Genomic DNA, 17,467 nt, shown 5'->3' on the forward strand with positions numbered 1-17,467 from the left:
AAAAACTTATTAGAGTAAAGGAAACTTTCGCCAAACATAATAATTCAATGAACTGAAATAGAGTTAAATTGGCTTTAGTGAAATAGAGGCTTCACTTTATTTTTTGAGTGTGCTCATACAGTTTATATTCCATTCCATTTTTGCATGGAAGACATCTTTCCATTTTTGCATGGAAGACATCTTTCCAATAAAATTTTTTGATCATCTTTGCCTAGAATCAGCCTGGTGTCCTTTAAGCTACATAAAAAGAAATGTTGACGGTTCTCGTCATATAATATCTGGATCTTATTTTGACTCATATCTCCGATTTTAAGCTTTTTCGCGCGTTCTTAAAAAAAAATTAGATTTTTTATATGGTAAAAAATCTACAATGAAGGTAATAAATTTTACCGATAAATTTTATGGGGGGGCTTAAAATTTTTCTGGGGGGGTCTTAGCACCCCAGGGACCCCCTAACTAAGCCAATGATCAAATTAAAGGCTTGTAATAAATGAGAACAGGGTTTCCTGCCAATTACAGATATTTTTTTTTTTTTTAATTCAGAACAGTACTAAAATTTCTTGTGTTTAATTGCATTAATTATTAAAATCAAATTATTTTGAAAATTATGTGAGCGATTGTATGTGTTATCGATAAGTTTTCAAATATATATCGATATCTTAATTGAATATTGTTATTCATTTCTTTTTCACGCTAGAACTTCTTTATATGAAATTACAACAAAAGTTGTAAACTTAAAAAAATTCGAAATAATTCTTTTGTTGTTAAGAATTTCTTTTTATCGAAATAATCCACAATTCAAAATTTATCGATAGAATCGTTAAATCATAACAATTAAACCTACTTTGATATCCATAAGAAAATTTCTTTGAAATCGATCAATTATTTTAATGCGATTTAGCTTATAGGTATTAACCATCTCAAAAACCTATGGCCTAATATAATCACTGGTTATCGATATATTTTTGTTTTTGTAATCGAAGCTATCGATTCAGCAAAGTCCATAACGTTTTTAACGCAATCTATATTCCAATTGTTTTTTTTTTTTTTTTTTTTTTTTTTGTTATAAAAAATCCATATTAAAATTTTTATCTTGTTTTTTGTTTGTTTGTTTTTGTATAAAGTATATCTATCACTCACTCGTGGTCATTGATAATACATACTAAGTAATCACTCATTCGATCGCTCACTCACTCATTCTCTCGCCAATACGCTCTCTTTCTCTCACTCTCTCAATAATCACTTATTGATATTATTACTCGTTTTGTTGTTATGAGTAGACGCAGGATGCTGATGGTGAGGATGATTGGGGGGTAAAGTATGCTCGAGATGAGAATGCTGTTGCTGCTGGTGATGGCTCTGATTGTGGTGATTAGGAGGAGGAGGATGATGATGGTTATTGTTATTGAATATATTTCTATACAAACGATTGAAATAGAAATTTCTACTCATTACTGTAGTCCTTACCAATGAAGGATTTTTCAGTAATTCTCACAATGATCCAGCACTACCATTACTGCTACTATTGCCATCATAATCATCATCGGCATCATCATCATCCTGATCATCATCATTGTCTTCGTGGTCACTCTTACGGGCATCCCCATCATTTCGTCGATGATTATTCGACTTTTGATGATCGTTATTAGAGGAGCTGGACAAAGATGTTGACTTATGCCCACTCTCATTTTTCAATTTTTTATTATCGTCTCCATCTTCAATGCCATCACCGCTACCACCACCATTGGAGACATTTTTTCTATTGGTTTCTGTTCCCATATTGCTATGAGAGAAATGCATTAAATTTGTATCGATGACACCATTTAAGCTAATCGGTGGTGTTGTTGTTGCCAATGGTGCTGTCTCGCAAGAGAAACGACTGGTGTTGCTTATGCTACTCGTACTCAATTGATCATCGAATATATCGATATTGACAATTGTGGCTGCTTCCATATGGTTGTGACCCATTTGAGTGGCTACTACTCCACCACTCGTTTCCTCGGATCTTGTCATATCCGTAATACCAAAACAATTGTCCATAGCATTATGCGTTAGATATTGTATGCAATCGGTTGTATTCGTCTTATCCTCTTGCTGATTGCTCATCTCATTGTAGATGGCATTGTTGTGCGTATTATTGGATTCCATTGCATGATGTGGTGGTAATGTTGAAGGATCATGGGAAATATGTCTGGAGGGGGCTTTTTTATCCCCATATTTATTTTTTAGAGATTTTTTAGTTGTGTTGCTATCGTGATTGGAATTTGTCGTTATCATATCATTTGTAGATTTTGCCTTATTGACTCTATTACGAATTTTAGCCATACCATCGACATTGTCATTGCCTTGATCTGTATGGAATTGATAGCCTGGAAAAGCAAGAGAAATAAAAAGAAGAAAAAATTATTAGAATTATTTTATGAAAAAAATCTCATATATCCTATACCATGCACTGAAAGAAATAAGTAATATTAAATTCGTGATTAAACTAGAGCCAGCGTAATTATTTCGCAAATACACTCAAAAAAAAGTTTACTTGGATCCACAGATTTAGACCTTCCCTTAAGGATTTTGGTATCGATTCCGAGCCAAAGATGCGGCTTTTTTAAAATAAAGAATTTTTTTTGCTTTAAATCTAGGACCAATAAAATTAAAATTAGGATATAACAGGTTGGCTGATAAGTCCCCGGTCTGACACATAGAAGGCGTCGCTAGTATTAAATGCATATTATTTTTATATAGTACCAACCTTCAAATGATTCGTGTCAAAACTTGACGTCTTAAAGTCAATTAGTTTGTGAGATAGAGCGTCTTTTGTGAAGCAACTTTTGTTATTATGAAAAAAAAATGGAAAAAAGGAATTTCGTGTTTTGATAAAATACTGTTTTCTGAAGGGAAAAAATACGGTGGAAGCAAAAATTTGGCTTGATAATGAGTTTCCGGACTTTGTCCCAGGGAAATCAACAATAATTGATTGGTATGCAAAATTCAAGCGTGGTGAAATGAGCACGGAGGACGGTGAACGCAGTGGACGCCCGAAAGAGGTGGTTACCGACGAAAACATCAAAAAAATCCACAAAATGATTTTGAATGACCGTAAAATAAAGTTGATCGAGATAGCAGAGGCCTTAAAGATATCAAAGGAACGTGTTGGTCACATCATTCATCAATATTTGAATATGCGGAAGCTCTGTGCAAAATGGGTGCCGTGCGAGCTCACATTTGACTAAAAACAACAACGAGTTGATGATTCTGAGCGGTGTTTGCAGCTGTTAACTCGTAATACACCCCGAGTTTTTCCGTCGATATGTGACAATGGATGAAACATGGCTCCATCACTACACTCCTGAGTCCAATCCACAGTCGGCTGAGTGTACAGCGACCGGTGAACCGTCTCCGAAGCGTGGAAAGACTAAAAAGTCCGCTGGCAAAGTAATGGCCTCTGTTTTTTTAGAATGCGCATGGAATAATTTTTATTGATTATTTTGAGAAGGGAAAAACCATCAACAGTGACTACTATATGGCGTTATTGGAGCGTTTGAAGGTCGAAATCGCGGCACAACGGCCCCATATGAAGAAGAAAAAAGTGTTGTTCCACCAAGACAACGCACCGTGCCACAAGTCACTGAGAACGATGGCAAAAATTCATGAATTGGGCTTCGAATTGCTTCCCCACCCACCGTATTCTCCAACGACTTTTTCTTGTTCTCAGACCTCAAGAGGATGCTCGTAGGGAAAACATTTGGCTGCAATGAAGAGGTGATCGCCGAAACTGAGGCCTATTTTGAGGCAAAACCGAAGGAGTACTACCAAAATGGTATCAAAAAATTGGAAGGTCGTTATAATCGTTGTATCGCTCTTGAAGGGAACTATGTTGAATAATAAAAACTAATTTTGACAAAAAAATGTGTTTTTCTTTGTTAGACCGGGGACTTATCAGTCAACCTGTTATTTTCCGGAGTACACTATTGACTGACTGTGAAAACTAGCCTTAATCGTTTTTCCCATTAGTTTTATTAAAAAATGCCGAACTGGTCGTTATTGTACGATATTGTTCAACTTTCTTATTCACCCTTATTTCTGAAGTCGCCCTCGCTCTCGCCGTCGCTTTTTGTCGTCTGTCGCTTTTAAGTCGTCTCGTCATTCAATTGGTATTCCTGTGAAGTGGCGACGGCGACGATTACTTTTTGTACCAATTACAACACTCGGTAATAAAAGGCCGGTATCACTAGAAAACAATCAGCTGATGTGCAAAAAATGAATTTTAATTTTTTCGGTTTAAAATATTTTTATTTCCCACGTACTTCTATGTCGGAAAATCAAGAAAAATATTTAATTTGACGCGGGAAAAAGTGGATATATATTCAAGGACAGTAAAAGTTTCCAAAACTATAAAAATGGAGACGACGCTGACATCAATGGCACAAGGATCATCATGAAATAAAACAATCAGCTGATATACAAAATTGAATTTTAATTATTTGCGTTTAAAATGCTATTTGTTTGTAATCAAATTTTGACTTGGAAAATCACAATTGGAACGACGTTGACATTATGTACCCAAGGATCATTTAAAGTTCGTGAAGGACACATTTGTTATCTAAGTTTGGTGCTAAATAAAATACATCGGCCTTGAAGGGTTTCTATTAAAAATAAATGGAATTGAAAATCAACACGTTTACTTTAATTGTACAGTGTTCTTTTCTATGATGTGAAGGTGATGACCATAACTGCTATATATACTGATTTTGTTTTACCATTTTTTGTAATTGTTGAAGATTAGTCACTTTACTTCTTACCAATTTCTATTTTTTAAATTTATTTTTCAATTGTTCGATTAATAAAGTCTAAAAAAACTTCTTCAAAAATTAAACACTAAACTCGTCGCTGGTAAATTTAAAGGCGACAAAAAGCGACGATATGGGCGACAAAAAGCGATACCAGGAATACCGATTTTCTTCGATAGCAGAATATATCGACGAACGGAATACCAATTAGTGGCGACAGACCAAAAAGTGGCAAAAGGCGACGGCGAGGGCGACTTCAGGAATAAGGGTGATTAAATCACCAAATACAAAATTTATAAATGGAACTGAGTAGGACGGAAGAAAGGCACAAAAGCATGCAGTTACCAAATAATTTAGATCGCATGACCCTCAATAAGATCAATTTAAATGATCCGATTTGCACTACAACGCGTGTGAGGAAAGAAACATTTTGTTTCCCATGTAATAAAGGACAATCTTAACACTTAAATGGATGAATCATAGTTTTTGAAAAAAATTTTTTTTTTTAATTCAAATAATTTCAATCACACAAAAAAAACTGTTACCCATAAAATAGGAATCACATAAAATTAAAACATCGTATCATTTTACTTTTTATTCTTTATTTTCATTTTTTTATGATTTTTTGCTAATTTTTATTTTGAGTTTTTTGTATATTTTTTAAATTTTTATATAAGTTTTTTTTGTTTTCATCAAAAAATTTTTAATTTTTTTTCTATATTTTTTTTTGTTTAGTTTTTTTTCTGTTAGCATCGACTATGTATATTTTAACTAATATACACTCTTATGCTGATCTTAATATATATACAAATCTGAAAACTTAACAAAACAATGAAAAAATATATAATTATAATTTAAAATACCACAATAGGGACAATTTAATATTTAACTTTAATATTATGAAATACTATTTTCTGCATTATTCTTTTGTAAAATTATTTGGTAATTTGTTTTTGGAAAAAAATAATATATTCTATAAAGATTAGACTCATAAATACTGTAGTTATTAATTAAAAAGAAAAAAAACAACAATTATTGTATAGAGAAAAAAAAAAACAAGAATGTATAGGAATTTCAAAAATTACAAGGGAAATAATTTAAAAAGAAAAAAACTATAAAGGGGAGAAATCTACATAACAATACAAGAGAAGTCAGTAATTGTTTTTAACTACTTAAATAAATTACTACAAATTAAAATTAATAAAATACCTATACAACAATATTTATATGATAAAACCTTTCTCTAAGGATACATATATTTAAGCTTCAAATAAAATAAAAACACACACACTTATTGAGTCATTTTATGTCTCCCATTAAGAGAGTAGAGAGTGATTCCGTATTTTGTTTTAAATCTAAATTATTTTATAATTTTTCTTTATCATGATGATATTTAATTTATTTATATTAAATTTGAACTTTGTTAAAAATCATGATTTTGTTTTACTTAATTTAAATAAACTATAATATTTTTACAATTATTTTATGCATAAGTTTAAGCTTTGTTAAATTTTTGTAATGAAAATTTCTTGTTAGAGTATGTGCTTCGAAATTTAATATTAATATTATATTATTATTATTATTATTTTTTCTTTTCATAAATATATATTTACGTCGATTATTTTTTGATTAATTGATGTATATATCTTTTGTCTAAATCATTATTACTAAACACAAGTAATTATAAAATATTGTTAGTGCTCCCCAAAAGACAATGATTGTTTGGATTGAGTTATGTTTTCGTTTTGTTTTTTTTTTTTTTCAAAACTTAGTTAAAAATCACAATTTGGTTTATGTTTGTTTGTTTTTGTATTAATTGAGAGATTTTATTATTTAAATTAGATAAATTAGGCGAAATTAAAGAAAAATATCATTAATTTAATTTTTTTAGAAACCTTTTATATGGTGGCTTCAATGATCTTTTTGTGTACTTTTTATAATTTTTTTTGTTATGCTTGAATTGCAATAAATTTTTATTTTAAATATTTTAGACTAATCCTTAGTTTAAAAAATCCTATATTGAGAAAATATTTATAAAACAACTCTGGGCAAACCAAAAAATAGTAAGACCGCTGTCATAATTGTGAAATTCGTTATTTATTTTATCAAGAATGAATGCGATATTCATTACACACAAAAAAATTTCTGATTCAATCACGAAATTAATTGAACCAATTATTTTTTTTTAATTGAAATGCTACCATTCACAGAAATCAATTAAAAAAAAATAATTGATACAATTAATTTTTGTGATTGATTGTTGTTTCAATTAAAATTTTTTTTGAATCTATTAAATTTTTAATTGAATATTTTGTAAGATAATCCATCTGTGAAATAATTGTTTCATATTCGGTCGTAACTGGAATTGAACCCATGACCTTTTGTATGTAAGGCTAATCATTGCATCACGGTGTCTATAAAGCTTTGACAAAATTTCCTATAGACATAAAATTTTGACAAAATTTCCTATAGAAATAAAATTTTGACAAAATTTTCTATAGAAAAAAAAAGTTTGACAAAATTTTCTATAAAAATAAAATTTTGACAAAATTTTCTAAAGAAAAAAAGTTTGGCAAAATTTTCTATAGAAATAAAATTTTGGCAAAATTTTCTATAGAAATAAAATTTTGGAAAAATTTTCTATAGAAATACAATTTTGACAAAATTTTCTATAGAAATACAATTTTGACAAAATTTTCTATAGAAATAAAATTTTGACAAAATTTTCTATAGAAATAAAATTTTGACAAAATTTTCTATAGAAATAAAATTTTGACAAAATTTTCTATAGAAATAAAATTTTGAAAAAATTTTCTATAGAAAAAAAAACTTTGACAAAATTTTCTATAGAAATAAAGTTTTGACAAAATTTCCTCCTATAGACATAAAATTTTGATAAAATTTTCTATAAAAATAAAGTTTTGACAAAATTTCCTATAGACATAAAATTTTGATAAAATTTTCTATAGAAATAAAATTTTGCCAAAATTTTCTATAGAAATAAAATTTTGACAAAATTTTCTATATAAATAAAATTATGACAAAATTTTCTGTAGCAATAAAATTTTGACAAAATTTTCTATAGAAAAAAAGTTTAACAAAATTCTCTATAGAAATAAAATTTTAACAAAAATTTCAATTGAAATAAAATTTTGACAAAATTTTCTATAGAAATAAAATTTAGACAACATTTTCTATAGAAATAAAATTTTGACAAAATTTTCTATAGAAATAAAATTTTGACAAAATTTTCGATAGAAATAAAATTTTGACAAAATTTTCTATAGAAAAAAAAGTTTTACAAAATTTTCTATAGAAAAAAAAGTTTGACAAAAATTTCTATAGAAAAAAAATTTTGACAAAATTTTCTATAGAAAAAAAAGTTTGACAAAATTTTCTATAGAAATAAAATTTTAACAAAAATTTTCTATAGAAATAAAATTTTGAAAAAAATTTCTAGAGAAATAAAATTTTGAAAAATTTTTGTATAGAAATAAAATTTTGACAAATTTTTTCTGTACTAATAAAATGTTGCAAAATAAACATTTTTGTTTGGTAGTTTTATTTTTTGTTTTTTTTTTTCAAAATTTTGTTAAATTACTTTTGGCTCGAGTGGCAACAGTGATCGCTATCGCCGGAATCGACTTTTTGAAAGAAAAACTTCAAAATAATCCCAAATTTTTGATTGCCGCAGAAAACTAAAATGTTCAAATGCCACCTTCGAAACTCGATCGGACTTATACTATACACAAAAAACATTTTTCTGATTCAATCACGAAATTAATTGATCCAATTAATTTTTTAATTGAAATGTCTTCAATCACAGAAATGATAGTATCAATTAAAAAATTAATTGAAGGTCAATTAAAAAATTAATTGATCCAATTAAAAAATTAATTGATACTATTATTTTTGTGATTGATTTTTATTTCAATTAAAAAATTTGTTGAATCAATTAAATTTTTAATTGATTTTTTTTTAAAACTCAATTAAAATTTTAATTGGAAAAATGTTCGTGAAATTTTTTTGTGTGTAGGTTAAGTTTTTGCGCTTAACAAAGAAAAAAATTCAAAATATTTAGTTTTTTCCATGCAAGTACCATATTCCGTATTTTCCTTTTGCCAAGAAAGTCTTTTTTGAAACGCCATCTACAGGAAACCGATCGGTCTTAGTCAACGCGAGATACACAAATTTGAAATACCTAATATAATCGATTATAATTGAAAAATTTAATTTTCACTACGAATTCCTTAAAACGTTTTTTATATTGCATCAAATCTGAAGCGTACACCCAAAGAAATTTGTTAGTAGGGATAGCAGAAAAGTCTGCTAAAACAGCAGAAAATCTGCTGAAAAAGGGACAGCAGTCACTGTTTGCTGAAATATCAAACATTTCCTGCTATTTTTGAAGCTCGATTACTCTAAAACATGTTTTATTTTGGCTAAAACAAATAAAAATGTCAACTTAGGAGCTATCCTAAGATAATTAAAACAATATTTTATGAATATCTATAGTATGTGACCAAAAATCTGAATATTTATCGAATTGATGCATAAAAGCAAACAAAAGGTTTGCTGATCGTATTTAGGAGCTTGTAAGTATATTACGGTGCAAAAATATACCAAAAACTACTTTTGGTTCTTAAATATGCTTTAGGGAAAAATTTATAACCTAAAAATTTTATGAATTGTTGTTCATTTGGCCCTGAAGTACAAAAATATAACAGCAGACATCGACTGCTGTTTTTAGCAGACTTTTTTCTATGAGTGTACTTTCAGGCGCTATATAGCTACAAAATTTTATTTTTTTAAATCCCTTTTATGATTTATGTATCCGCAAAACGTAATGGACAATAATGATGTACGAAATCTGAAGCATACTTTCAGGCACCATATTAGCCAACACTTTTCGATCCTCTTTTTTTTAATGTATCCCCTGTTTTCTGGTTTACAAATTCGCAAAAGCAAAACTCGTAAACAATACCAGGTTTATTTTAAAATTCGTTTTTTTTTTTAATTTAACTCCTTCTCCATCAGAATAGAGAATTGAAATTATAACTCTTTGAATTATAAGGAGGGGTGAAAATTTTACCTTTTGCGAAATCATAAACCATAAACCAGAGGCGTTCTGTAAGAATTTAATTCGATTAATTTAATTTCGAAGAAACTAACTTAGACAAGTAAATTTTTATAACTTCTCAATACCAATACAATTTTATAAATATTTTCTCAAAATAGATAGTTGATTTTGGTGATATTTATATATCATTCTTTAATCACAAATGGATTATCAAATTTCTTTTGGACTGTATCCTTAAGTATATTATTATTAGTACTACTACTACTACTGCTGCTGCTGCTACTGGAATCACTTGTATCACTTTTGTGGTGATACATTATATTTCCATTGTCAATTCCCATCGCTGAGGAATCGACTACAACAAATATGTGACTAAAATATACCACATACAAATAATAGACAAGTATCAAACAAAAAATACAAAACAAACAAATGGCTAATTCTTATCTCTTACGTCTTTTGGTTTTCTTTTTTAAAGCCCCCACTGTGTTGGAGCTATTCAATGTCATGATTGGGGTATTACCAGAACCCCCAGCGGCAACTACAGCTGCCATAGACATTGGTAATATATTGGGAGATGATATGGAGGCGGCGCTGCCAACACTAGCTCCAGAGATCAGCGATACCGATCCCAATAGATTGGGCGGTTCATCATCAGCATCGTGGCAACGGCCACCTCCCAATTCCACACCACTCTCCTCAGCCGATGAAGTGGAAGAAGATGTGGCTGCTTCTATGGCAGCCATTAGGTTAATTTTATGTTCCAATTTTTTTGTTTTAATTTTATGCTGACCACTTGAGGTGGCGGGCATAATGAAGACATTATCATCGGATGTGGTGGCTGGCATGGGTCCTTCACTATCTGTGGTCGTAGAGTGGGTTAGAGTATTAGATTTCGCTATTAAGGGTTTCATGGAGAAACTTTCATCAAGCAAAGAGGGTGGTAGAACCGATGAATTGCTGCATGCAACATTTTCAATTTGGGACTCACTCATGGCAATCAGGGGCCTCAATTCATCATCATCCATTTCAGTTGGATTGTGGTGGTGTTGTTGCAATTGCTGTTCCTTTTGTTTTTGTATTTCCAATAATTGTTGTTGGCGTTTACGTTTTTGTTTTTTGGTCATTTTCTTTTCCTCCATAATGATGATCTCTTCGGTGCCCGATGAATTGGTAGACGATGAAAATTTATCATTGGTAGTATTCGTATTCGTGGTATAGGTATCCTGGGAACTTTGTTCCAAACTAATATAGGGATCATCATTTTCGGTCAAAGATTTATAATCGGCCATAGAGGGTTCATCCAAGGCCGAAGAAGATCGATTGGACGATGATGGAGTAGTTGGAGATACATCGGATTTTTCAGGAGTCAAACGAGATCGCTGTTCATTTTCATAATGCAATGAACCGCAGAGAGCAAATATGAGATTTTGTTCAGTAAAGCCACGAGGGGGAGGTGTAATTTTACGCTCCAAGGCTGGATTTTCTTGTAAAGGACTTTCAAAATTAATCAAGCTGACATCTTTGGGCATGGTGTCACTAGCTCTTCTATTTGCTTCACTTATCAACTCTAAAGGTTGCAATGAGGGCAAAGGAGGTAAAGCATCTAATGGCTTTAGTATGGGAAAATCATCCAGAGCTGATGAAGTGGAGGGGGTTTTCGATTTCTTTGTGGGTGTTTTGGACACATCTTTCACATCCTCTTTGGGTGTTGGCAGTTCAGGAAGTAATTTTTCACTATTACCCGAAGTTTTTGGTGTGCTCTTAGCAATAGCTCCACCCAACGAAGGATACATGGATTTATCGATTTTAGTTTCCTGTTTTTGAAGATTTTGGGCTATCATTTCAGCTCCACTAAGAGTTTTCCAAGCCGAGGTTACAGGTGCGGGTGCAGGGGTAGGTGGTGAGGCAGAAACAATATTGGATGATTTTTTGGGTGATCCAGCCACTTTAGGTGTTTTACTACCTTCTGTAGGCGTATCTTGAGATTGTGATTCAATTATCTTGACCTTAAACTCTTTTGGAGGTTCCTCGACATCCGATTTATCCTGCTTGCTTATAGAAGCCCCACCAGGTTTCTTGCTATCCTCATTAGCGGAGGCTATTTGTTTCAGAACCTCAAGCTCTTCCTTTTTAACGGCGGGCTTGCCTCCTGGGTTTTCTTCAGATTTGGTTTTACTCATTTTTTCCTGTTTCTTTTTGGGCGATGATGGTGGTGTGGTTTTAGTTTTCATTGCATCCTTTGATGTTGTTTCTACCGAAGACGATTGAGCTTTCTTTGCCTTTTCTCCCTCTACCTCTGATGGTTCCTTTAAAGATGTTTCCTTCTCCAAGGCTTCGATTTGTTTTTGTAATTCTTCCTTTTTCTCTTTTGCTTGAATTTTTGGTTGTTCAACAATGACCTCTTGTTTGCTAGCTACTTTAGAGCTAAGATTTTCCTGGCTTTCTTGAGCCTTAGGCTTTTTTATTTTCATATCATCTTGGGATTCGAATGGTTTCGATTTTATTTCAATTTTAGTATTTTCTTTAGATTCCTCCTCCGATTTCTTTTTATCCAAGGAGACTATAGGCGATTTATCACTCTTTGTTTTTACATTCTCTTTAATATCTTTCACCGCGACTGTTTCATTACGTGGTCTTTCATCTTCAAATGGTTTGGGTTTCATGTTTTTGGAGATGGGTTTCATATCCTCCTGTTTTTCGTTTACGTTTTCCTTTTTATTTTTCGCAGATTTCTCTTTGTCCCGATCATCGTTCTCTTTAAGTTTATCCAAAGAGTTTTTGGTAACCATTTTGTCTTTTTTACTTTCGGCGGTGTTTTCGTCTTTTTCTATGGATTTATTTTTACTTTTGTTGCTTTCCTCATCTTTAGTAGCTTTCACATCTTTCTCTTCAAAGCTTTGCTCAAATTTTTTGGACTGTGGAGATTTATCTTGAGAAAACTCTTGATTTCCTTTAATATTCTCTTTTGAAATTTTTTCCTTATCACTTTCATCATCTTCTTTAAGAGATGTCTTGCCCTTATTTCCTTTAGTAGTCTTTTGTTTATCACTCTCATCTGTTTCGGACATCTTAGTATGTTTCTCTTTGTCATTCTCATCACTGTCTACAATTTTCTCTTTAGTTTGCTTTAATGCGTCTTCGCCGCTCTTTTCCTGGGTGGGGGCTTCTGCGGTTTTATTATCCTTCATTGATTTCTCTTTTTGACTTTCACTTTTATTGGATTTTGAGGATTTTTCTTTATCACTTCCCTCACCATCGATAGCTGGGTTTACTCCTTGTTTTACTTTCTTATCCATAGATTTTTTCATTGTCTTCTCTTCATCGCATTTCTCTTCAACTTTACTGATAGCTTTCTCTTTGCTTTTCAATGTTTCTTCTTTCTTCGCAATTTGTTCTTCTTTTACGATCACTTTATATTCCTTAGGCTCTTGATTTTCTTCAGATTCTTTTGTTTGTTTGTCTTTTTGGGGAATCTTTTCTTCATTTTTATTTATTTTACCAGAAGATTTTTCGGGTATTTCATTTTTAGTCAATTTCACATTTTCTGGTTGGGCTTTCGGCAGCGATTCTACTTTCTTTTCTGTTGGGTCTTTATTTTTTGCTTGCTTGGCTTCTGAATCCTCTTTGGATTTTGTTTCCTCGACCTTTTCTGAAGATTTTCTACGCTCCTTAGTTTGGGTAAAACTGACATACATAGTCTCCTCCATATCCTCCTGCTCCTTTTTATCCAATAGGCTATCAGCCAAATCGGGATAACTGTCTTCAGAACTAATGGAAGATTTCTTATTACATTTAGCTTGCTTAGATGATTGCGTTGGCTTGGTTATTTCAACAATTTCTTCATTTTCTGAGCTGGACCCCGATTTATTGCCTTTCTTGTTTTTCTTCTTTGAAGCAGTCTTACTGGGACCAGAGCTAACACTTGGTGCAGTAAATACCTCAACGGATTCTAAAGGAGGGGTGCTAATATTTTCCACTTTCTTTTCTTGATTTTCATCTACGATTTCATCGTCATTTTTAAGCTCCAATAAACTATCGGTTAATTCCTTTACATTTAATTGCTCGGTTTTAATAAGAGATTTTGTTTCCTTCTTGGCAGGACTTGTGTCGTCGTTTTCTTTAGCTGATTTTGTGGATGGCAGATCTTTTTCGATTTCATCGCTAATGGCAGTTTTATCAATTGCGCTTATTTTTATCTTTGGGGCAGCATCGGTTATGGTGTTGACTTCGTCCTGGATCTGGTTTTTTATAGTCGAACACTTTTCTTCTGTTTTCATAGAATCCTTGTTAGGAAGTTTCTTTTCCAGGGATTTCTCTTCTTTCAAATTTGATTTCGTGGTAGTTGGTTCCTCAACCTTGGTTTGTGTCATTGTTGTTACCTCTTCGCCTGCTTTTGTTGGTATTTCTTTTTCGCTTTTCTTTTTCGATTTCTCCAATTCATTTAGTCTAGCTTCTTCTGCCTCTTTGGCTTTTTGTTGTTGCTGTTGCTTTTTCAATTCCTTTTTTGAAAGAGGTTTTTGGGCAGAGGCTGTTTTCTCTGTGGTAGGAGTCATTCTTATAAATTCCATGGGTTTATCATCTTCAGAATCATCTGTAAACGAAGCTTTGGAACCTTTCTTATTTATCGAAGACGATGCTGAGGATGAACAAGGTTTCGGACTTTTTTCCTTTTCCTCGGAAGATCTATTGGTTTTCACCATCTCCTCTTTCTTTTGGCCTTTCATCTGCACCTTTTCTACTAACTCTTTTTCTTCACTTTTCTTTTGTCTTTCTTTTTTGCTATTGGGTTTTATATCACTTTCTTCTCCTGTCGTCTTTGTATCGAGTTTTTCGTTATCTTGTTTACTCTCCAGTTCTTTGATGTTATTTGTTTCCTTCTCTTGTTGTGATAGTTTGGAGGTTTGACCGGAACTAGGATATATTTCTTCCTTTTTTGCTGCAGGACTGATTTTATTTTCTTTGTGTTTGATAGTTTCTATATCTGATTTTGCTTTTTCTTTAAGTTTTTCCTTGGTTTCGTTTGCTTTTACTGATTTAACTTTTGCCTCCATTTTGCTCTCCGACATTCTGGTAGTCTCTTCTTCTATTTTTGGTTTGGATTGCTCTTTGTTTTCTTTTAAAGGCAATTTTCCTTTATTCTCGGCTAGAGAAGAGATTTGCTCTTTACTCTCTGTGTTTCTAACTTCTTCCTTCTCTTCTCTGATTTTTTTATTCAATAATGAAAGTTCATCAAATTTACTTTGCTGTTCTCTTTCCTTTTTCAATTGCTCTTGACCAACAACATCACCTGCCCCACTCTTGCTCTTAAATTTATTCATACTCTTTTGTTTCTCTTTCATGGTGAGAGCATCATCAACTTCCTTTGCTATAACAGGCACTATCAATTTATTGCTTATATTTTCTGGGGGTTGACATAACTCTAGATTTTTACGAGCTTCTTCTTCCTGTTTCAAACGGGTCTTCTCATCACAGAATATTGCCACCACAGGTCGGAAAAGACTCTCATCACAATTCTCATGAATCACAGTGTCTTCGGCGGCCAGCTGAGAGACCACCTCATCCAATATGTCTTTTTTCACCTCAGCTGTGAGGCAGGAAGTTACCGTTGTCACAGTACCCAAAGGATTTACAATTTTCTCTATGGAAACATTTGGTTTGGGTTTCAGCGAATCCATGGACTCATAACTAGAACTGTTGTCATACGAATAGATATTGGGTAAAGCACTAGCCAAGGCAGCTGCTGAGGCATTACGATCATGTAGAAAATCCGAATCCTGATCTTGATCATCGTGTTCGGCGAGAGCATCATAAAAGGCTATATTGTCACTAGAACACCCAGTTTCAGAAACACGACTTCCTCCTAATTTCGAGAGAGGGAGAGAGAGAGAGAAAACCAAAAAAAGGGGAGAGAGAGAAAAGAAAACAGAGAAAACAAATACCATGAGAAAGAGTACATTTTTGTTGTAATCAAAAAGTATTGATTTTTTTTTTTGGGTGGGTTGGGGTAATAGAGAGAAAAAAGCCAAAGATTAAGAGAAACTTAAAAACCCGGAATTGAATTTTGCATAGTCAATTTTGGCAAGCTCTATGATGTGTAATTTTAAATTTAAAACGAAATTTTCATTTTTTTTCAGATGAAGTTTTCTTTTGATAATTAACAAAACTATAGTGCAAAAATCTAAGTTGTCATTGATAGAAAAAAAAACAAACAAACAAAAACAACAATGTAAAATAAAATTTACAAATTATACCAAAAAAAAAAAAAAACAAATATATTACTGGATAAAAAGAAGTAATTGTTAAATAATAGGTTAATTTGTCGAAGCAGTGTGATGGATTTGAATTAACAAAAAAAATTAGATATTATGGATTTTACGTAAGTTGGTTACGTGTAACAAAATTTTGTGTTGAAGACGTCTTTGTGTGTGTTTTTTTATAATTAAATAGAATTTACAGATTTAAAAAAAAATGTTTTTTTAATAATTTAAATTCTTTTACTTTTGGTTTAGTTTACTTGAACATGCTAACATTTCGATTTTGGGATGATAAAGCTTTCAAATAGCAACCGATGATCTTTTTTCTTATATCGAGAAACAAACTAACACCATAATTATAAAAGAACAATTTTTTTTTCAGGAAATCATTTGGCACAAACGATTTTTTGTTTTTTTTTGTATTTAGTTAAAGTAGCAGTAAACATACTCTAGAAGGATATAAACATATCTATAACAAAGAACAACATTTAAAAGCCGATTAAATGAAGAAATTTTGGGCGCATTTAGAAAAGCTTGATTGTTGACCAAAAAAGGTATGTAATATGATGATATACAAGGGGGGTGGTAGAGGAAAACATATATATCGAATTGAAGTAGAAACAAAAAGAACTTTGGCTTTTTTTTAGATTGTTTTGGGGAAAATAAATTTGTACTCTGGCTTATGGCAGTGCTTTGAAACGAAAATTTTGAGGTATATATCTCTCAGTGTTTTGATGATGCTCTCCTTTTATTGCTCTCTCTCTCTCTCGCTCTCTCTTCGACCACACTTAAACTCTCTCACTCTCGTTTGCTAGGCGCACATTCTCACTCGATCATTCACAAGCACTTTTCACTCATTTTTTGTTTTACTTTTTCGAGATTAATTTCACTTTTAAACATTTCGTAACTTTTTTGAAAAAAAAAAAATAAAAATCTAAACGTATTCTCTAATAAACAAATATTGCTGTTAATTGTTTATTAATAAAAGAGAATTTTTTTGTAGATTAAAAAAAAAACATTTTTAAGATAAAATCTTAATATTTTTTTTTTTTTTGAAAATATGGAGAAATATTTTTTCGCAAATATGAAAAAAAAAATTATTATTTATTCCAAAGTATGAAAAAAAATTATTTTTTTTTTCAAAAATATACACAAGCATACTTGGTATTTAAGAAAAAAATCGTTTTTTGTTCTTAATACACTCTAAAAATGTACTCAAACAAAAAAAATGGAACAAGCAAACTTTTTTTTTGGTGTTGGAAAGATTGTAGGATATATAAGGGTCTCGTAAAGGGGCGATGAGGAACGTTGGGGGTGTGAGGGCAAATGGATCAATGAGCCTT

At 31.5% G+C, this 17,467-nt stretch overlaps 1 protein-coding gene across 7 annotated transcripts in view; it reads right to left on the minus strand.

Moving 5' to 3' along the window:
• Positions 1-8,346: 8,346 nt before the first annotated feature.
• rudhira (breast carcinoma-amplified sequence 3 protein rudhira) overlaps positions 8,347-17,467 on the minus strand; it is a 113,089-nt gene continuing 103,968 nt past the window's right edge. For all 7 annotated transcript variants that reach the window (XM_075298536.1, XM_075298533.1, XM_075298538.1 and 4 more), the window contains one exon: positions 8,347-15,730. In XM_075298536.1, the coding sequence (XP_075154651.1) occupies positions 10,311-15,730 (5,420 nt within the window). In that variant the 3' untranslated portion in view covers positions 8,347-10,310. The remainder of the gene's footprint in view (positions 15,731-17,467) is intronic.

This window comes from Haematobia irritans, chromosome 3 (assembly GCF_050003625.1).
Source record: "Haematobia irritans isolate KBUSLIRL chromosome 3, ASM5000362v1, whole genome shotgun sequence".
Lineage (NCBI taxonomy): Eukaryota > Metazoa > Arthropoda > Insecta > Diptera > Muscidae > Haematobia > Haematobia irritans.